This window comes from Gadus chalcogrammus, chromosome 16 (assembly GCF_026213295.1).
Source record: "Gadus chalcogrammus isolate NIFS_2021 chromosome 16, NIFS_Gcha_1.0, whole genome shotgun sequence".
Classification (NCBI taxonomy): domain Eukaryota; kingdom Metazoa; phylum Chordata; class Actinopteri; order Gadiformes; family Gadidae; genus Gadus; species Gadus chalcogrammus.
Window position 1 is genome coordinate 19422727 of NC_079427.1, and position 23167 is coordinate 19445893.

Below are 23167 nucleotides of genomic sequence, written 5' to 3' on the forward strand. Positions count from 1 at the left end.
TGTGTTTGTGTGTGTGTGTGTGTGTGTGTGATCTAATCCTCATTAAGGAAGCCATCTGTCATCGTGTCTGGACGCAGATGATAACAATGTCAAGGTGTGCCGTGGTAATGAGTTAGCATGAGTGATTATGAAACACCTGTCATTCACTCTGACTTCTGGCTGCACTGCAGCCGCTTGTCGGAAGCACGGTATCACGGAGGCCCGCTGCGTGGATTTATTTATTGTGTTGGTGTTAGAGGGAGAGAGAGACAAAGAGAGACAAAGAAAGTGATTGAGAGAAAAGGAGGCAGAGGGAGGGAGAGATAGAGTGAGTGACAGAGGAGGGGGGGGGGGGGGGGGGGCGAGAGGGAGAGATAGAGAGGGTGGGTCGAAAGAGAGAGAGAGAGGAGGGGGGATGAGGGAAAGGCTTGTGTGTGGGTTTTAAGAAGAGGATTTCTGCAAGAGGGAGAGCGAGAGAGAGCAAGCGAGCGAAAAATAAAACAATACCAGAAAGTTTCTGTGGTGTCTCTCTGGTGTTTGTTTGTTGTTTGTCTTTGTCCATGTGTGGGAGCGATATTGTGCGTGCGTGTGTGTGTGTGTGTGTGTGTGCGTGTGTGTACTTACGGGAGACCACCTGCAGGTTGAGCAGACAGGTGCTCTTGCCTACAGCGTTGCTGGAGGAGCACTGGTAGAGACCAGAGGTGCTGCTGCTGATGTTCCTCAGGGTCACGGTGCCCTGCATCTGGTCTGGAGGAGCAAACACAAGGACCACAGCAGGGTGAGAAACACACACACAAGGACCACAGCAGGGTAAGATACACACACACAAGGACCACAGCAGGCACACACTACACACACACACACACACACACACACACACACACACACACATACACACACACACACACACACACGTATACAAGGGCCACAGCATGGTGAGAAACACACACACACACACACACACACACACACACACACACACACACACACACACTACATACACAGGGCCACAGCATGGTGGAGAAACACACCACACACACACACACACACACACACACACACACACACACACATACATACACAAGGGCCACAGCATGGTGAGAAACACACACACACACACACACACACACACACACACACACACACACACACACACACACACAACACCACACACACACACACCACACACACACACACACACACACACACACACACACGTACGTACACAAGGGCCACAGCATGGTGAGAAACCCACAAAAACACACAAGGGCCACGGCATGGTGAGAAACACACCCACACACACAAGGTTCGCACAATGGTGAGAAACACACGCACACACACACACACACACAAGATCCAGGGCATGGTGAGAAACACAAACAAACACACAAGGTCCACAGCATGGTGAGAAACACACACACACAAGGATTTGAAAGCAAACAAACAACTAGGCAAGCATACACACCCACGCATCCAGGTGCACACATACACAGGTGTACACACATACACAGACACACACAAAAGAAAGTAAACAATAAACCACACAGGAAGATCCCAACACACCGGACACTGAGTTAAAAAATAAATACTACATCTTTATATTGAACTGCAAGGCAGATCTATTATTACATGGGTGAACTAAACAATGGTTAAGTTAAATAAATAACTGGATTCAGATGTGATTAAATCACTCAACAGCATTAGGATTAACAGTTACAAGTGTTTCAACAGTGTTGACTTTTTCTACCACTGGAGGGCGTCATAGACCACCAAAATCATCAAGAACAGCCTTATTTCATTAGCGATTTCACACAATGATACTAAAAAAGACATGAGTAAAGGGAACTATACTTCGTTTTGTTAAAAGGTGTTAGTTTGATAATGGCTCGATGAGGTTAGAGTATTTGACAATACACAACTGGATTCCACCAGAAAAGGCTACTTGTCTTTTATGAATTGCTTTAAAGTTTAGAGGCATACATTAAACACAGGTGCAAAATAAACTCTACAGTTTATAATAATAAGCTGCACCTGGATCAGACTCCAAAGCTTAAACCCACGTAGCAACATAGCTTTGATGTAGCCTTAGGTGGACCGGTAGTGTAAAAGGAGTAGCTTTCCAGTAACAAGGGACATTTTAATGAGAGGAGAAGATTACGACAGGGCATAGAACAGCGACTGTATTACAGACACTGTGGACCAACTGCACAGCCGATACAACCAGCCCTGACAGCCTCCAGTCGGGAGGCGAGCGGAGGTTCAGGTGATTACTGGGAGTGATCTTGGGGTTCTATGAGGACGCACTACCCATAAGTCTTGTACTTCTAACAAGGCCTGGGTGTAAACACAGTGCAGAGTTGGCCACAGCACAGCCCAAGCCCCACAAACAGCACCGATCCATCATTGAATTATGAATACACACAAACCCCCACACACATACACACATATAAACATGTACACGCACACACACACATAAACAAAAAAAGCACAAATATATCCTGTCCACACATGCACAGCTGTATGAAAAGTATACACACCCATGTACTCTCACACACAAAAAACACTCCATACACACATTTACACTCACACAAACATCCAAAACGCACACACAGACACACACACACAAACACAAACAGAGTGTCCACTTCAACACCCGCCAGCAGGATCACCGAGGAGAGGGTGGGGAAGAGGTGCAGGCTCGGGAGCATGGCGATGGCGCTGGTTTTTTTTTGGTCGTTTGTTGCCATGACACTGCTGTACGTGTGTGTGTGTGTGTTTGTGTGTCACATTTACCGGCGAAGGTGGGGCAAAAGGGCAGTCCGGCGGCGGCGGCGGCCAGGATGTGTTTAGCAGTACCTTGCATGGCGGTGTGGGGCAGCCGGGGCAGCGCGTCCAGCTTCTCCCAGGAGTACGAGGGCGTGGGCGTGCCCTCCTCCGAGCTGCACAGCAGCAGCACGTCGCTGCCCACGTCCAGGGAGCCCTGCACCCGGCACGTAGGCACAGAGGGGGGCACTGGGGGGGAGGGGGGGGAGAGAGAGAGAGCAGGGGGCGATGGTAGTGAGGGTGGTGGTGACGGGGATGAGGGTAGAGAGAGAGAGCAGGGGGCGATTATAGGGTGGCGGTGGGGATGAGAGTAGAGAGGGAGCAGGGGGCGATGGTGGTGAGGGTGGCGGTGGTGGGGGAGGGTGTGTGGAGAGAGAATAGGGGGTTGATGAGAGGATGATGGTGGTGGTGGTGGTGGTGGTGGTGGTGGTGGTGGTGGTGGTGGTGGTGGTGGTGGGGGAGGGTGTGTAGAGAGAATAGCGGGTGATGGGGATATGATATGGGGACGAATGATGACATGAATGAACAAACACTATTAGAGAAATGAAGTTTCCGGATCAGAAGTGGTAAATTGGTTTTTTTCTGGGGTTTTGCGGACCCGCTGTACCTCCAAGTTCTGTTCTGCTGGCGGGGATGTTTCTTCCCTGTTTTATTTTATTTCACACAATGAATCATGGATATTCTCACAGAACATCCCACAGTCATCCCTTTCTTGGGAGTTTAACTCAAAAAGTTTTTTGAGCATATTCCGCGTGTGTTTGTTTATAATATGTTATATATGTGTATGTATCCTTGTTCTGCTTCGTCTCGTTTCATCCAGCATATCATTGCTCTTTCTGAGGTATTCAGTGTGGGTCTATGGACCCATGGGCAGGTTAACCCTAGTTCACACCAGAACCATGGCATAAGAGGAGCATAAAGTGTTGCATCATTTCACGGCACGCGCATCCAGATCTACAGATTTACTGTACTGTCAGTGGGGAAGCGAACCGTTCATTCCCCTGTTCAACCACATGGAAACCATTTGTTTAGACAAAGCAGTTAGCGACTTTAGCATTCAATTAACTCTGCAGCACAATAAGACCATCAAATCAGCAATTTATGAATATGTGGTTGACGATGCATGCAGGGCTCGGCGGAACCGACAGATCTCGCTCACGTGACGGGTTTGGTGTGAATGAGGGGTGAGGGTGCATGTGAGCAGCTCCTTTGGATTGCTGCTCATCCTCCAGCAATGCTTCGGGCTACAGCAACATCACATTAACACCATGAGCTAAAGGAACCAATTAGCAGTAGTATGGGGCAGAGCTGCTAACCTTCACACAGAACACGATGGAGAACTGTTAGTGTTGTACGTGGATGTGTTCGGTTAAAGCATTTAGAAGTTTATATGTGGTTATATGTTTTCATATCAGCAAACAAGTACGCCGATACGATAAATCTGTCGGGTTATAGTGTCATGAGACGTGTGGCTTGCTTGTACCCAGCACAGTGAGGCCGATGACGCCGATGTTGCGCCCTCCTCTGTCCGGGAGGTTGTTGACCAGACACTGGTAGGTGCCCGTGTCCGTCAGCTGGGTGTTGTTGATGAAGATGGAGGCACTTGTGCTGGGCATGGTGGCCACGAAGCCCACACGTCCGTTCAGATGGTTGGCCAGGCTGAAGACCTGCCCTCCCTGGTAGATGATCACCTGAGATCAGGGAGAGGGAGGGAGGGGGAGAGGGAGGGAGGGGGAGAGAGAGAGAGAGAGGGAGGGAGGGAGGGGGAGAGAGAGAGAGAGAGAGAGAGAGAGGGGAGAGAGGGAGAGGGAGAGGGAGAGAGAGAGAGAGAGAGAGAGAGAGAGAGAGAGAGAGAGAGAGAGAGAGAGAGAAAGACGGGGGGTTTGGTGGTAGAAGGATTTATGCAGTTGAGGAAAGGCCAGAAAAGGGGGTGATAAAAAGAGAACAAAGAAAGTAAGAGATGAATGAGAGTTAATCAAACAGTGGGTAGGGGGGTAGGTGGTAATGTGGGGCTCCTAGGAGATGGCCTGCTGTTCCAGCTCCTCTCGGTAGCCATGGTGGTTTTATGTGTTTTGTCCTGAGGGGCCAGGCTGGGGAGGATGTTAAGTAAGCTAGGACACGGAACAGGGCTCATGTAGGGTTCACTTGTTGTTTCTGTTGGATGGGGCAAACTTGTTTTTTGTTTGTGAAAGGTTGGTTACACATTTCTACCACTAGATGGAGACAGAGCTCTATGAGACAAGCAATAGTCCGCTACACAAATAGCTCACAAGGACTGCATAAAGGGATAACTCCGACTAATCCTAATACTACTCTATATATAAATGGGTACTCTATCATAGTTGTATTAAGATACAAGCAAGCCAGGGATTACAGGTCTTCTTTCAAATATAGGAATTCAGTGAATGAATCAGCCCCAGGAAACTACCCACCAGGGTATTTTGCCTTGGAAAAAAGTAGAAGCCGAAAGAAAAGCCAAACATCTAAAGAAAACACTCGGGGGTCCAATGAACCCAAGTGTTTCCGAGGAAGGTACTCTTTGTTGGTATGTTCTCGTCCCCGGTCCAGAACTCAGTCTGGGAACTGGGACTGACCTGCTGCTCTGTGAGATCCGCACAGAAACAGCCCAACCCCTCAGCTGAGCCACCAACAAAAGAGGAAGGGACACACGCACGCACGCACGCACGCACGCACGCACACACACACGCACACATGCACACAAGCACACATGCACGCACACACACACAACGTGGAGGGGAATCAGAGGGGCTATTCAGTTGGTTGAAAAGAACCCTCATTGAACTGTTCAAAGACCAGCACCACTGATACAGTGTGTGTGTGTGTGTGTGTGTGTGTGTGTGTGTGTGTGTGTGTGTGTGTGTGTGTGTGTGTGTGTGTGTGTGTGTGTGTGTGTGTGTGTGTGTGCATGTGTGTGTGCGTGTGCGATTGTCAATTGCACTGCTGCAATTTCCTGAATGCTGCGCGCTCGCTTTGTCCTCTTATGTGCAGATGAATAGGCAGCTCCTCAGCTGTGAGGAGAGCCTGCAACCCCAACTCGCGTGTGTGTGTTCATGTGTGTTTGTGTGTGTGTGTGCATGCGTGTGTGCAAGTGTGTGCGTGTGTGTGTGTGTGTGTGTGTGTGTGTGTGTGTGTGTGTGTGTGTGTGTGTGAGTGCTCTAGCACAGTAACTTTTATTCCCGTCTCCCTGACCGGTCTTCCCCTGTTACACTCTCTCACTCCCTTTCTTTCATCTTCCCTCTCCTGCTCCCTCTCAGGGTCACTCGCCCACCCTCCTCTCTTTCATACTTCATGGCTGATAATCTGCTTTCTGATTGTGTCCGACGGCCTGTTGGAACCACACCTTTTTCTCCCTGACATACGGTATTGTGTGTTTATGTCTGGCAGATCTGTGTCATGTGTGTGCGTGCTAGACAAGTGCTGATGGCGTGACCCAATCATAAGTATGCACGCGAGGAGAACGGCAATCCAATCAATCACACCCGGCGTGTGTGTGTGTGTGTGTGTGTGTGTGTGTGTGTGTGTGTGTGTGTGTGTGTGTGTGTGTGTGTGTGTGTGTGTGTGTGCGTCCGTGTGTGTCAGAGTTGGGGGAATCCAGCGACATTCAGCCATTCATTCACTACACAGCCGGATTATATGATTGACACTTGACATACATCCCACATTGACGTTGACACACATGACTTATCCAGATGCTACTTGCCTTCCCGGTCTCAGAGAGACAGAGTGCGTCAGAGAACAATGAGACGACATTACATGGAACGTCCACGCGTCACGGTTACGTGAGCGGCATCACGGACGGACCCCCTGACCCCGCCGCCTCTCTGAGCCAGACGAAGACGGAGAGGAGGGAGGATGTACCATCATAACCACTACACCCACCACACCGACTATATACAGCCAGCTGCAAATGCGACCACACCTCAACATGCACTTTGACCCGTATGATTGTACAGGAGTCTGTGACACTGCTTGCACGTGCACGCGCACGCGCACACACACACACACACACACACACACACACACACACACACACACACACACACACACACACACACACACACACACACCAAATATTAATTAAGAGCCTATTATGTCTCACACAACAATGAAAAAACTGTGCAGGTATTCGGAACCAAGTGAATCAGTAGATCACATAGTTATATGAAGGGTAGAGATGACAGCGCCTTCTCCATATGCAGACTGCCTATGATTGCTGACACAGAGCAGTACCCAGCACAGTACCACACACGCACGCACGCACGCACACACGCACGCACGCACACACGCACGCACGCACGCACGCACGCACGCACACCAGCACACACACACACACACACACACAATCGCTTTCTCAGGTTCTAGGTGGATTTCCATAGAAGGAATATATACTTTTTGGGCATATTCTTGCTGAACTCATATTTCAGTGATGGCTTCCTAAAGGTCTCCGTTGATTGTGTTATTCAGATCATACAGTTATCATGAAATATTCCCACATCACTGCTGGCATATGCAAATGAACCTGGCAGCTTCACATAACAGAATATATTTTTCATCATATTTAAGGAAGTCAATTTGTTGCTTGAAATTGCCTGCTGTGCGTACAATAACGTAATGGAAATGCTGCACAGAAGTTGTCGGTCTGTCCGTATGCTGTGTGATTTGACAAATAGGGAACTCTGAATGCCCCGAAATATCGCCCTTGCACACCGAGGTGTCCTATAATTGCATTGATTTGTGATCTCAAATCACAACGTCTCTGAGCACTCTGGAGCAGAAAAAAATCTTCCATCTGAACAGCCCCCCTCCCTCAGTCATACCCCACACAGCCTCGCTCCTTGCCCCCCATACGACACCAGGGGGTGGACTGAGGCACCAGGGGCGCTGTCCTCCTGAACCAATGGAGCAGAGCATCGGGCCGGCTGGCTGGGCCTGTTAGCCTGGCTCCCCTCTCCCTCCCCTGGGACGTGATGCCGGGCTCCTGTATGCTTCAGGATCCGGGTGATGTTTCACAAGATATAACCTGGGATTCAGAACCATGATAGTTTGTGTTGTCACGATTTATCAGGGGACTGTGAAATAATTTAATGTGACACATAAAATGTTCATATGCAAGCAACAAGAGTTCATCAAATTATAATTATCTATCAAACGATCACATATATTTCTAATCGGCAAACGAGCAAGTCCTATTTTGTTATCTCATTTAATTCAGATGACATGCTGCACGACTCTTCCCCGTGATGAAACGGCAACACTGATCCTACACTGATCCATCGTTTTAACAACACCGTCAACCTGCGGTGCAGAGCCGAGCCGAACAGGTGCAATCCCGACGTGCGGCATATGCGGCCGCGGCAAAACCCCGACAGATGTGTTCCTACGACCCTCCACGGTGATACGATACAGATGGTAGTGCGGTGTGACCTGCACCGGTACACAGCGGCATCTCTCTGCAGGGACCCTGCAGGCGAACACAGAGGTATAGGAGGAGGAGGCAGGCCAACGAGGAGCCAACGGGGCGGGAGGGAGAGGAAAGAGGGGAAAGGAGGCAAGGGACCGGCATATAGGTCATCAGAGTGAGAGCGAAGCCGGAGTTTGATCCATCCCTACCCAGCAGGCAGCTGGGGGGGGGGGGTCAGCCAAGGATCAGGACCTGATCATCTACAACACAACGACAGATGTTGCCCATTACAGCTTAACAGCAGGCCTCTACAGCAACTCCACTGCCTTCGCCCTGCCCGCCAACGCGCGCTGCCGGGGCTCAGACTCAGACTAATGGGCCCCTCTCCTCAAACTCCCAACCAGAGCTGTTCACTATGGACTCACCTGAGCCACCGCGGCAACGCTCTCCCTGTGAGTTACAATCCAGCGTCGAGTTACGTCTCCCCGCGCTGGATCCAGCAGGCCTCCATTAAGCGTTGATGTATTGCTTTCATGCCACAGAGTACTACCCCTTGAAGGGCCGTAAATACCCTTTATAGACCGGGAGGAAGAGACGGCTTTATGCACCTGTTTGAGTCTCGCAGAACGGACGTAACTCGCACTGGATGGCATGCATTGCAATGGTAGCTGGATCAACGACGGCTTTTATCTATCCAGAGGGGTGTGGGCTTCGTGGGCCGTGTGTGTGTGTGATGGTGTGGATTATTTAATACCTTATGGCTCAGACAGGTCCAAGGTCAAGCTATCTGATCTTGCCATGACCAACAGATATTATCAAGTGATAACACACACACACACACACACACACACACACACACACACACACACACACACACACACACACACACACACACACACACACACACACACCACACACACACACACACACACACACACACACGTGCCATAGAAAATCCATCTTTGCAAAATAAAGTGCGTTTACGTGATATTCACTGACAGGGTCACTGTCCTCTGCTTAATGAAAGTGAACTGAAGAGGTGCTTACATGGGGGGCAGCATCCCTGCCCAACAATGAACGCTACTACAAACTACTAACTGCCCTTCGAAACATGGGGGAATTAAATTATAACCACTTTTGAGCAGCGACATCACTTCCTCAGGGTTACATGCAGGAGGCAGAGCTAGGGTGCGCAAGGCCGACCCCGTGCGGAGCGCACTGCTTCAGAGTGGGGACTTGTTGTGTTCAGTCGTTCTTCATGGCTTTTAGCATCAGCGCTAATCACCGGTGACAGCAGCTCCCTCCAAAGTGACCTTGTACAGTCGCTCCAGACTTCAGCGTGAAATGTGTGGCAGCGTTGACTTGTCCTCTGACATCTCCACTTCAAAAACACACACACACACACACACACACACACACACACACACACACACACACACACACACACACACACACACACACACACACACACACACACACACGAAGCACAAACACAGGTACACTAAACAAACTAAAAGAATATTCCTTCCATTTCTCACGGGAGTTCTTCATCATGACGGCGTCCCAACCTGATGCAGAGCATCGATGGGCACACTGCATACCATGCATGTGATTTGGTTCTTTTCGACAAACAGCAACCGGTGCTCTGTCATGCATTCATGCGGGCGTTGAGACCGCTCTTGTCGTCTCTATTGAAAGGTACAGCAGCACACCTGAGGACGGGGGAGGTATGTCTGCGTAAGTGCGGCCAGGCCTGTGCAGGGCATTGTACTGTGAAGGCATGGTATGCTACATGTGACCGGGGGTACGACGGATATATGCACCACTCCGGCTAGCATTTCACAGTCGCGTGCGTCCGTCGCGGGCTGAGTGTACGTTCTGGTCATGCAGCTCGCTTTCATATTCACAGAGCTTATGTTTTTGACTCTATGTGTGTGTGTGTGTGTGTGTGTGTCTGTACGCTTGCATGCGTACACGTACGAGTGTGTTCATCCATTACCGGACTCGTTTCCTTCATCTTTCCACATCACTATGTAATGAGAGAGTGTGAAGTTTGTGGACGTGTGAATGTGCTCATGCATTTTGTTTTCACAACCATCCCATGTACTGAAATCCAGTCCGACGCGCCCGCCTGCAAAGCCTAGCATATATCTAACTCTACGCCATACACAGGTCGGACTGTATGTTAAAGCCCTGAATAAATTGCTTCACTATAATAAGGGTTATATTCGCCATTTGCTGCTAATTTGTGTGTGTGCGTTTACGTGTGTGCGTGTGTGTGTTTGTACATGTACGTGTGTGTGTGCGTGTGCTGATAACAGCTGCGCCAAAGCGCCCATCGTGGGCGGGGGGTATTTAGTGCAGAAGATGATTGTATTATGTGGACGGGCGACCGGCGTCGGGGTTCAAAGTGATGGGAGGCAGGTGAGCTTGTAGGGCCTGCAGCTGCATGTTAAAACAACTCAACGCATGGACTCACACACACATACACACACACACACACACACACAGAATAAAGGACAGTGAGACAGACAGTCAGACAGACAGCAACGTGGAAGTCAAAAACCTGACAACTCGACACATGAATACAAAAACAAACAAAAGCTAACAAAAAGTTTGTCTGCGTGCGTGGGTGTGTGCTTGTGTGTGTGAGTGTGCCATCAAGTGCGGTTGAGGAGTAGCAGATGGCATTGCTAAAAGCGGTCCTCAATTGTTTTGGTAAAAATGGGAATATCTGAATCCAGCGACGGTACCGCGAGATTCAGGCGGCACAGGTACAGCTGTGCACCGACCTTTCACCTCCCCTGTTTCACCGCAGACAAACAACTCAAATCAGTTCACACCGTATCAGAAGGATATTCTCTCCAGTAATACATTTAAAAAATGTTGCTTTGAGGGACGAATTTACCCGACCAGCAGCCACCAACAACACCGAAATACACAGACGGCACAGCGGGTTCGCAGATAGAAAAACGCTTTCTACATACAGAGCACACACAGCCTACTCCACTACTCTAGACAACTCTAAATACACTACACAGGAAAGGGTTTCTCACAAATACTAGACCAGGTGTACCTGTTTACGCTGTGATGTTGATGTGGGACGGCAGTATGACCATCCGGTATGTATTTGTATACATGAAGCGTTGGTTCGGATAAACAAGGAACAAGTGGAGACTCAGTACTGGTCTAAATAGTGTGGAAACAGCTCTCGCTGCGTGGTGGCCAAAACATGGACACAAATGAGGTAGGGCGGCTGTGCAATTAATCAAGATTTTAGATTGGAAAATGTTGATGGTTTTTTTAGAGAAATTTGTCCTCAGTTACAAAGAGTTTTTTTGAGAGAAATGCAGAATAAATGCATCATGTTATCAAACTGAAGAATAATGGTTTGAATAATCGTGATTTCAATATTGAACAGAATAATCGTGATTATGATTTTTTTCATATTCGAGCAGCCCTAATATCAGGAACTTCTTTGTGTGACAATGGCTGGTAGGTTTTAATAAATCACCAGTTTAATACTTCATTAAATTCATATCTTAACAATGAGGTGGCTGGGAACTGACATTTACATGGCAGGTGATAGATCTGAGAGTCCATAAGCGATGTTGACTCTGGGCTGAATGTTGAAGGTTAAGTGCCATTCTGTCTCTAACTCCGTTTCTAATGTATCACCCTGACTGTTAATTAATTCTGCATCGCTAAACGTAACCAATCAACGGCTACAGCCAGCCTACCCTTTCTCTGTGTGTTGACTTTGGGAGATTAAAAACGTACCCTGTCCATCAATATTAATGACATTACACATTTTTCTTTAACGAGATCTCTCAACACCCCCATTGTTTAGAATCCACCAACAACACACTTTGTTATTATCGCTCAGGTTATTCACAGCCCAATCAAACGCTAGGGCTGAACGATTGTGGGAAATCATTTAATTGCGATTATTTTCGACCAATATTGCGATTGCGATTTAGGATGTGTTTCTTCTTTTTAAAGTTCCATAAGTTCTTAATTATTCACTTAACAAGCAATAAATCATTCTATAGTATGACAACACAACATTGGAAGCAGTCAACACAAAATGCTATTTCCTTTAGGCCAGGCCTATGTGTTGAGATGAATTGATGCATGAATTGATATAACATCTTTATTTAACGATTGAATCGTAAAAGAAAAACAAAAATCTTTCGGATCTCCGGTCAGTAACACTAACAATTCCCCCAAGATTTGCGCGAATTACAAATCGTGTTCTATTAAATCGCAATATCGATTAGAATTCTATTACAGTAATCGTTCAGCCCTATCAAACGCCCATTGATGACACATTGGGCCTGGCGTTCTCTGGCAGCTTGGTTAGTGGTACAGCGTATACCACACTGTGGTTTAGCGCGCTGCAGCGGTGTACCTGCTCAGGTTGGTTGGCGTTGGACAGCGGGATGACCATCCAGATGATGTTGAGGTTGTTGAGGGCGGCGCTGGTGGTGAAGGAGCAGGGCAGCACGGCCGCCTGGCCCCGCGCCACCTGGATGCTGCTCTGGGACACGGTGACGTCCAGCGCCCGCACGCACACTGCAGGAGACAGAGGCAGAGGGAGGGTCAGAGACGGGGACCAGGGCCGAGAGACAGAGACAGAGACAGAGGCGGAGGGAGAGAGGAGAGAGAGAGAGAGAATGACAGAGACAGACGCAGAATCAGAGAGATAGACAGAGTGAGAGACAGAGACGGACACAGAGGCAGAGGGAGGGTCAGAGGGGGGGTCAGGGCCAAGAGACAGAGACAGACACAGAATCAGAAGAGAGAGAGAGAGAGAGAGAGAGAGAGAGAGAGAGAGGAGAGAGGAGAGAGAGAGAGAGAGAGAGAGAGAGAGAGAGAGAGAGAGAGAGGAGAGAGAGAAAGAAAGAGAAAGAGAAAGAGAGAGAGAGAGAGAGAGACAGAGACACAGAGACTCAGAGACTCAGAGAGAGACAGACACAGAATCAGAGAGAGAGAGACAGAGACAGACACAGACACTGAGAGAGTGAGAGACAGAGACACGGAGAGAGAGTAAGAGAGATAGACACAGAAAGAGAGGGATAGACAGAGAGAGAGACAGAGACAGAAAGCGAGAGACACAGACAGAGACGGAAAGACAGACAGAAACAGAGAGACATTCACAGAAAAGTGCGAGAGACAGAGCGAGAGATAGGAAGAGAGAGAGAGAAAGAAAAATTAGAGAGACAGAGACCAGAGAGGCGGCGAGAGAGATACATTGTTGTTGAGGCAATCGCTGTCACTCATTTATCGTTGTTAATTATTGATATGGTCGGGATTCTACACAGAAACCCACGCACATGCAGCGGGCCGTGACGGCGTATTGTGTGAGTGTGACATACGTTTGAGTGAAGACAACCCCGCACTCAAACAGGGAAAGGATGGGAGATGAAGAGATGCGTGAAAGACACGAGTAGAGACAGCAGAATGTCATTCGAGCACTCCCACGGGACTACGACTTGCAAGTGCAAGTGACAAGGGGAAAAACTATTTGTGTTTTCCGTTTTTTCCTTGCAATATGATGAAGAGTATTTAGCATGTGTGTATACACCACATCCTACATTTTTGTACAATCACGAAGCCTTTGTTGACACGGCGCAAGGGGGCAAGTAGACACAAGAAAAGAGACATATCGCTGTCTTTCAAATCCACAAAGCCTTGCACATCGCACAGCCCCCCCCCCAAACGAGACAGACATCCGAACTCCAAACTCTACTGAGCTGACAAAAAAAACAAAAGGTCGTCTGGTATCGTCAATCACGCATAATGACCAACATCATACTATATCTGGCGATCGCTAAGGACATTACAAATCCACAAATCCAAGCACAAATCCAGTTAAATCTCCCCCTCCTCAACCCCCCACCACACCGCACTCCCGTAAACATTCATTCAGGGTTTTACCCCCCCCCCCCCCCCCCCGGTGATAGGAAGCCATCGTATCTAAGCCTGGCTCGTGATTCAATTGTGTGTGTAATTGATGGCGTCCTGCGAATACTCCTTGTTACGCTAATCTGACATGATGACCATCCCTGACATGAGCCCACGGTATGAGCGAGGCCCATGTGGACGGCTTGAGGTCATGGGGGGGGGGACAGATATCAAGACAGACATCACATCCCCATCATATCGTCAATCACCGCTCCTGCCCCTGAACCCATTCATCAAACATTTATTTCCAATTACTACCCCAAAAATGTGTCCGACAGTGTATTTTGCATGATCGATGATACGTCCCTCGTTTCGATGGAGGTGCACTTCTGATTCAACCTATGTGTGTGTGTGTGCGTGTACATGTGTGTGTGTGTGTGTGTGTGTGTGTGTGGTGTGTGTGTGTGTGTGTGTGTGTTGTGTGGTACATGTGTGTGTGTGTGTGTGTGTGTGTGTGTTGTTCTGTGTGTGTGTGTGTGTGTGTGTGTGTGTGTGTGTGTGTGTGTGTCGCGTTGGCCTTTGAATCTGCAACGCTAACCCATCATATTGCAGCTGACAGGGGGCCTTCTGCTTCCCCTCGGTCTGTCAGTAGCCGGCTGGCCTCCTGACGCCTAGCGTCTGCTGGCAGACTACACGCACTTGCGCGCACACACACTCCACGACCATGTCTCTCTCTGCTCGCTGACTGACGTACTCTGCTGCTCAGACACACACTAGCTGACCAAAGATGGTCGGTGGCACGGCTCTGTTCATGGTCGTTATTATTATAAGCGCTCTGAGCAGTGCTTAATACGATGGGTAATGACATAATCGTAAAACGTTACTGCACACTTTGCATTAGCAAGTGGCGTGAACAGATCTGTCTGTGTCTACAGAGATGATGCTAGACGTCTCTCTTTTAGTTATTGATATTATTATTATCGTGTGCTTCATCAAACGCCTGTACTTCACTGCACGGCACAAAGGAGAAGACGCTCATTCATTGCGACAGAGGGTTGTGATGCACAAACACAAAGAACATCATCACACATCCCTTAAGTAAATTAGGTTGAACACAGACCCACATGCTTAAACAAGGGGCTCCACAGGAAGCCACAGTGTTGCCTTATACTTCTAACTGTCTCCCCATTGTGCATCAGCCTTGAACACACACACACACACACACACACACACACACACACACACACACACACACACACACACACACACACACACACAGCACCCATTGTATTGACTCCCACTTCTGCTTAAAGACATACCATTTGAGTTCGCCAACGAAAACAAACAAACGGTTAGATCAGCACGTTAATCTGCAATACAAATTTGTTTCTCGTCATTCCAGCGTGTTCCCTTGCACAACGTCAATCTGTGACCCCCATTGGAGGATTACAGCACTATCGGGAGGAAGTTGCTAATACCGGGTCAGGACCCTGAGCAAGACCTGGGACAGTAAGAGCAGCCTGCGATTACCACTGCTATGTATTGTTAAATCCATACGGACCGCCAGAGCGGTGGATTACAACATATAGACGGGAGGGGGTAGAGGAAGTGAGGATGGGAGGAAGCTACACACAGGAATCAAAGATGATGAGAGCAAGGACGAGGGGGGGGAAAGCAATAAAGAAAGTAAGATCGAAAAAGAGGAGGAAAAGAGGGGAAAGTATCTTAGTGGGAGGTGGATGGGAGGAACATCTTATCATCTGTAAGCCTCCTTGAGGCACTGGTCTCCGTAGCCCACAACAGCTGGAGGGCTCATTGCTGAACACTGGATTAGAGGCCCACAGCACACACAGCCTAAGCTGCCATGACCAAAGAAAAACACACACACTTTTGCACATCACACACATGTTTGCACGTACACACACACACACACACACACACACACACACACACACACACACACACACACACACACACACACACACACACACACACACACACACACACACACTTATTTTGTAACGCACACAATAACATACGCCCATAAGCACGAGCCTGACCCCCTATGCATTACCATGCAAATTAATTGTATGGGTGTGTCAACATTGGCTTGTACAGCAAGTCTTTAGGGACACATCGAGGAGGCAGAAGACAAAAAGACAAATCTGCTCATAAACAGAACTACTCTTTGATTGCTTGCCATTGCCTCATCTTCGGACTCAGATATCCTGCCAAGACGCATCGCCGCCTCTCTACTAAACTGTGTTTCTACAGTAGAACAATCTCCTGGACGAGTGGACGACATGATCATCCGACCAGAAGGTTAAGTGGTGACAAATACAATCGGATCTATTGCCACTGAACCACCTTGATCACAAGTATCACATGCTGTTGGCTGTGAATATTGCTGATCGTTATGACGACCCAACAACAATGGTGTTGTCATTGCATCGTGTGTGGTTAGTTCAGGATACTTTAGGCACTGAGAAGGTTTCCTCGAGAATAAGTAACAAGAGTTGTCCCTTCTTTTGGTTTGTTGGCGTGTTTGTTTTGATATGCATGCACTTCACTTCTCCCATGCAGAGCTCTGTCCCTATACTGAAGAGTTTACAAGGGTTTCATTTATGCCATATATATCCCCCCACCCCCAGCTGCCCCGAGGCCAACCTCAAAGCGACCGGCGATTGGCTGACTGGCAGCCTTAGCTAACTCCCTGCTGGCATGCTAACAAGCTACTGCCTGCAGTTACATCCATTTTGCAAGACGCCTGCGAGCGAAGTCTGGGCTCCCACGTGTGCGGGAGTGGTTCCACTGCTGCCACCGTGTGAAGACCTCTGTCTTACCACCATCTCCTAAACCTCTCGCCTCGCAATATAGACACACCGCTCTCTGACACCAGTATGGGAGACGTGTGAGGAGCTCCCACATTTCCCCTGGGCGGTTCAGGTAGATACACGGCAGGTGAACACCTCATAGTCTTGTATGTCTCCACTGTAAGGACATGAAGACCACAGAGGCAGCAAACACATTCTTTTAATTTGTTTTGTTACAAAAACAAAAAGGCTATGTTTTTCCTGTTTATAACTCTTTTCTGTGTAGGGGACGGATACTTTTTTGCATAACAAGTGATAAAAGTTTGTGACCATTTACCATCTACCTCTTTTTCTATTAAACTATGTAATTAGCACGGGACAAGATGTAGCAGTAACATGTGATTTGATTCTGCAGGGTTTAATTGGATGATGGAAGTGAAGAGACATGCCAGCCAGCGAGTCTGATGCCGTTCTATGAGGGGAAACACGTTATGATATTACTGGTTGAAATGTTAAACCTGCCAGTAAGCATGGTCGGGTTAACGTCCTTACAGCATTAATTCAGAGGCAGGGGAAGTTACCTTGATTCAATTTCAGATGTAGGATAACCAATAGATTTAAATATATTAGGTGGGTGAAAAATATGCAGAAGGGGAATCATTTAACAATATTGTAGGTGAGTCATTTGCAATGTTGAAATAATTGTACAAGGTGAGGAATAACATTAGGTTTCTTCAAAGTGACATTCAATTAGATTGGTGTGTCAGAAAGACAATACAGGCAGAAAATAAACATGGTGAAAAGACGCACTATTAAGAAGGATTCTGCTAACCAACGCAACAGGACAGCTTTCAGTGAGAGCTTGGACACACTTGCAGACGACCGTGGTAGACTACGGCACAGATGGTCAGTAATATATCTGCTGTCCGTTCCAATATCGGGAACGTTCTACTTTCAAGAAAACTGTTGAAAGGTTTCGCGGTTTGCTTTCCTTTCCTTGAGGTAATGGGAGAGGGAGGTTTCCTGCTGGGTACATTGGGAAACAGGGGGAGGAATGTGGAGTAGAGGAGCATCTGTAGTCAGGACAGAAGCAGCAGAAGACAACATGAAGATCAATAAAATGTTAAAAGACAGGACGAGCGAGATGTGAGGAATGGAAAAGACAACCGTCAGAAGGTAGAGAGAGACATCGATGGGAAGAAATGAGAGGTTAAAACCCACGGAAGACAGGTTGACACAAAAGAATGAAAGGAGCTTTTAGAAGAATACTGAAAGGTAGTGAGACAGCGGTAGAGAGAGAGAGCAAGAGAAACAGAACAGGGAGGGGTGGAAGGAAATGGAGAAGAAGGGAAAAAAAACAAGGGCGGAAACTGTTGATGTGTAAGTGTGTGCGTGCGTTTGTGTGTGTGTGTGTGCGCGCGTGTGTGTGTGTGCGTATCTGTGCGTCAAGTCCTAATTGATAAAGTCACCCTGGGCAGTGCTCGCGGTGCTAGTGGGCGGTCGATCAGGCAGGCAGGTTCACTTGAAACGGAGGCGCTACCTCCTCCTCTGGCCCTTCTCGGAGCGAACGGTCGTTGATTAATGCATGAGGAAACCAACACCTCCGAGAGCCCGGACATCTAGAGATGTGGGAATATGTGTGTGAGGGTGAATGTTTCCGATACTCTGTATGCGCATGTTAGCGTGTGAGTTCCCTGACTTTCTATTTGAGCTTCCTACCATCATGACATCTAGTGCTATGTATTGGGAACATGCACTGAACACACACACACACATACACACATTCACACACGCACACAAATTAGCATCACAGGCCTGTGTTTTTATTCATGCAGTTTCTCTTTTATTCATGTGCTTTTTTGCTAACTTTTATTTCAGTTTCAAACAGATGCCCGTGACGCTCTGGCGCAATGAGCCTCTGGCACAGCTTCACTTGGTGGGCTGGGACACACACACACACACACACACACACACACACACACACACACACACACACACACACACAGACACACACAGACACACAGACACACACACACGCGCGCGCTGGCCACCCACACAAGCACGAACACACATTCTCATACACGCACATGCGCGGATACACACAGACACACACGTGTTTGAGACGTATCACGCACCACCCTGTGATATTATGTACGTGAAGGGCAACACACTTGCTTTTCATCTGAAGCCACAGCCACCACACACTCTGCCTTTCATGCTTGTAATGCAGATGAAAGCAGCGCGGTCCTCCTGCCCATTAAGCCATGCAGCAGCTCCTGGAAACACACCACCGGCCTCAGAGTCATGAACCGGTCAATGCTGCGGGTCGGCAATTAAGCAGAGTGTCAATATTAATGTTTTTTTCCACCCCTTACGAACATTTCAAGGCGCTGGTGAACAGGTGCTTATTGTGAGGCCACCGCTGTACAATGTTCAATATTCCCTGCTGTTCCATCCTCATTTCATTCGTGGCGCTGCTGCTTTCGCGTGACACGCGCCTACATTTAGAGAGAGAGGGAGGACACCTGTGAACGGGTCCCTCGTGCTGTGAGAGCCTTTCTCTCGGCGAAGCGACCGGACCCACTGCTGGGCTGCCATGCGTCGTCGCGTTTACCAGTTTCATGCATGGAGCGTCGTCTCTTGTGCCGTGACATTTCCAAACCCCATCGACACTCGAGCGCTGACTCCAACATGGTACCCCATCCCACAGCGGCCGCCACCTCCCCCCCCGCCAGGCCACGCTGGGGGTGACACCTCGTCCCCGCGGCCCCCCGCCTGAGTGTAAAGCACGACAGGGACACTCCATAACACACACACACCACCCACCACACACACACACCACACACACACACACACACACACACACACACACACACACACACACACACACACACACTTGTTCACATTTCACCCCGCGTGAGATACACACCCGCACCCGGTTACCAGGGCTCAGCTGTCACACGGCTCCTAAACAACATGTTTAGAGGGAGGCGACGAGAATAGAGCAGATACTCTCGAGATAAACAAGCTGAAAAAGATGAGCGACATCGCCGAGACCGGCTCTTCAGTGCGCTCATGCATGTCTGCGTGTGTGTGTGTGCGTTTGTGTGCGTGTAGGTGTGTGTGTGTGTGTGTGTGTGTAGGCATGTGTGTGTGCGTGCGTGGGTGTATGTGAGTGCAAAGGCCACAATCCACAGCCAGGATGGACAACAGAGGAAGTGCGTTGGGCTGGCCTCTATTAACACGCCCAGGGGGGGGGTTCACAGCGGGCCTAGCCCAGGGAGATGAAGGACGTGGTGGGGCTGTTGATGGTGCTGAGGAGAGGCTGACGGCAGAGGCAGATGTAGAGAGAGAGGGAGAGACGATGGAGGGAGTGAGTGAGCAGGCGACCTTCCGTGTGAAACTCAGGTGGAGCCATTGTGTTGTAGCCCAGATGCTCGCATTAACCTCATCAAGAGCACCGCCTCAGGGCACAACTGATTGGAGAAGTGACATAGAAACAAATCAAACACATTCTCATTTGTTTCTACATTAACACACACACACACACACACCCCAGTGTCACTTGTCTGAAAATGCAACGAGGTTCGGTGGACCAAACGTTTCTGTTTGTACAACATTTTCCTCAGCATATCGAATCAAATCTAGAAACAAAGATAGAATAGAAAATGCCAATTCTTAATCGCCTTGTTTGTATGCAGGCTTTAGTCAGCACAGCAAACAGTATCCATGCATCTGTTACTGATTGCACATATATTTGGCAACACCGTTATTTATAAACACACCGGGGAGTATGAACTGGTAGTTTTACTCTTGGTTTGAATGTGTTACGACTTGGTGGTGTTATAACATTTTACTGAAAATGTATTTGCTATTTTTTAATAAACGTATTAGTCTCGGATGTAAGCATCAGTCAGTCTAGGAAACAAAGGAAACTAACAGGGCTTGGACAGGGCTGGGACAGGACCGGGGACAGGGCCGGGATAGACGGGGTCAGGGCCGGGACGGACAGGGCTGTGACAGGGCCAGGCCAGTTTCTAACAGACCTCAGCACATTAGAAAAGGTCTTCATTCATTTTTCAAAGCGACAGTCGTCCCGTCAGCGCTTGCGGAGCACTTCAATTCAGCATGTGACCAAACCTAGCCTCCTGGGACCCTTGTGGTTCCCCTGCAGAGTTAGCCTACTTGGTTCAAGCCGCCTGAAGAATCAGGATTTTGTCACACAATTACGCAATTGCGAATGCTTGCAATTTAGTTATATAAAATGTATGTGCACATAAATAAATCAGAAGTTCATTACACCCCTTATAAAATAAGATAAACTATTACAACAAATTTTTGTTTTTGTTTTAGTAGATGCAACAGAAAAGTAAGTTACTTGATAATCTGTTCTAGTATAGTGATGGTCCAATGGCTTAATAACTGGTAAAAACAGTAAGACTACAGCCTCTAAGCACTGCATGAAATACAGGGAATCCTGCCTTATTGTAACAATTTAACAGAACGAGACATACCTGATTTAATTATCCCTGATAGCAACCTCTGCATATAAAGGTAATGAACAGCAGAGGTATAAGTAGACATCCAAAAGGTGTACACTGCTTATCTTATTGGGTTATATCCCATTGGAGAAATATGAACCCAGGGCTGTGTCTATGGAACAATCTGTGCACCCACACACATAAGAGAGGTGTATTTCACAGGGCCTAGTGATTAGTGGAATTAGAAAAGCTTTGAACAGGACTTAGCCCATCGCTTCAATTACTGCAGGGGTAAAACTCAAGGGTCTTCCTCGAGTTTTTCAGAGTCCTCAGTGTGTCAAAGTAATGTCAGATAATGACTTTCTAAATTTGTGTCTGACCATGTCCACACAACTCTCCTAGTGTCGGTTTGCCGCCCACACCCCCTCCCCGGCCCCCTCCCTCCTCATTGATCAACGATGTGATCCTTATCATTCCCTTCCTCAGTCTCGTCCAATGAGCTCCCAACCACCAGAACGACCCCTTCGGCTTGACCCCTGAGCCCCCCACCGCCCCCTTCCATGGCCCCCTAGATCAAACACTGTCCTCCTACACAACTCCTACACAGATACTTAATAGTAGCATGCCATGTCAGTACTACCACCATGAAACCCACACCGCCAACGCACCACAGCGGATGCGGTGGGAATAACAGTGGGTCGTTGAACTGCTCAAAGCGGTCATCACCAACCTCCTGTGAGTCTCACCCACATCTGCCCATCTTTCATACATGTCATGTCCCGCTCTTTGTTACGTCCACGTCTCTAAGGGAAAGCACGAGTGATATAACAATCTGTAGAGAAGCCAATGGTTAGCATACAAGATATCGTGCCGGGCGGCTCGTACTCGAGTGACGGAGCAGAAAGTTAAAGTAGGCCACCGCCGTTCGTGCACACATAAGCCTGGAAGACCACCGCAAAAGCAGCAAACAGATGGCTGCATGCACGGCGCACATACACATCAATGTTTGGGCAGTGCACCCACACACACACACACACACACACACACACACACACACAAACACACATCCAACTGTGGGCACCCACACACAAACATACACACACACACTCGTACACACATCCATGTGTAGGCACCCACACACAAACACACACAAATCCATGCGTGGGCACCAACACACACACAATTACACACAAACACACATCAATACACACACACACACATCAATGTGTTGGTACCTACAACGGGGGAACAAAGTACAACTGTAATCCAAAGCGCGACCGACCGTCCATGTTAACAGCGAGACCCCTGCTGTTTGGACCACATCCCCCCTCGCGACCTCTCTGACGACAGCTGACCTGCCACCAGGGGCTTGAGTTTCTCCTAAAGACAGAAGCAGCCAGGAGCCACCTAGTTACAGGGGTAACAGCCACCACACTCACCGTCTGGCCGTGTGCTATACTGCACATCCCCACCTCCTCCACCCACACCACCACCACCCAAGCACTCTGAGCCGTAGCGTCTGCGCACGCGAGGGTGACATCCTGCCCAGTTTGCTCATCTGCCAGTAAGAAGACGTGATTGGCAGGAGGTTCTGTTTTTGCGATTTGGCAGATGCTGTTTAGAACTCTCTTTTAAGTCCCTTTTTAACCGCGCTCCACCACCCCCACCAGTCTGACGGCTCTCACAGATTCAGACTGAAGTGGCATTTGACAGAAGCTCTCCATCTGATGAGGTGTGTTGAG

General features: G+C 48.5%; 1 protein-coding gene across 1 annotated transcript in view; it reads right to left on the bottom strand.

Annotated features, from left to right (window-relative positions):
• Positions 1–23167, bottom strand: part of igsf11 (immunoglobulin superfamily member 11) — a 98220-nt gene that overhangs the window by 5239 nt on the left and 69814 nt on the right. The window contains exons 3-6 of the mRNA XM_056612189.1: positions 12636–12799; positions 4286–4493; positions 2836–2991; positions 604–726 (exon numbers count right to left, since the gene is read on the bottom strand). Coding sequence (XP_056468164.1) covers positions 604–726; positions 2836–2991; positions 4286–4493; positions 12636–12799 — 651 coding nt within the window. The remainder of the gene's footprint in view (positions 1–603; positions 727–2835; positions 2992–4285; positions 4494–12635; positions 12800–23167) is intronic.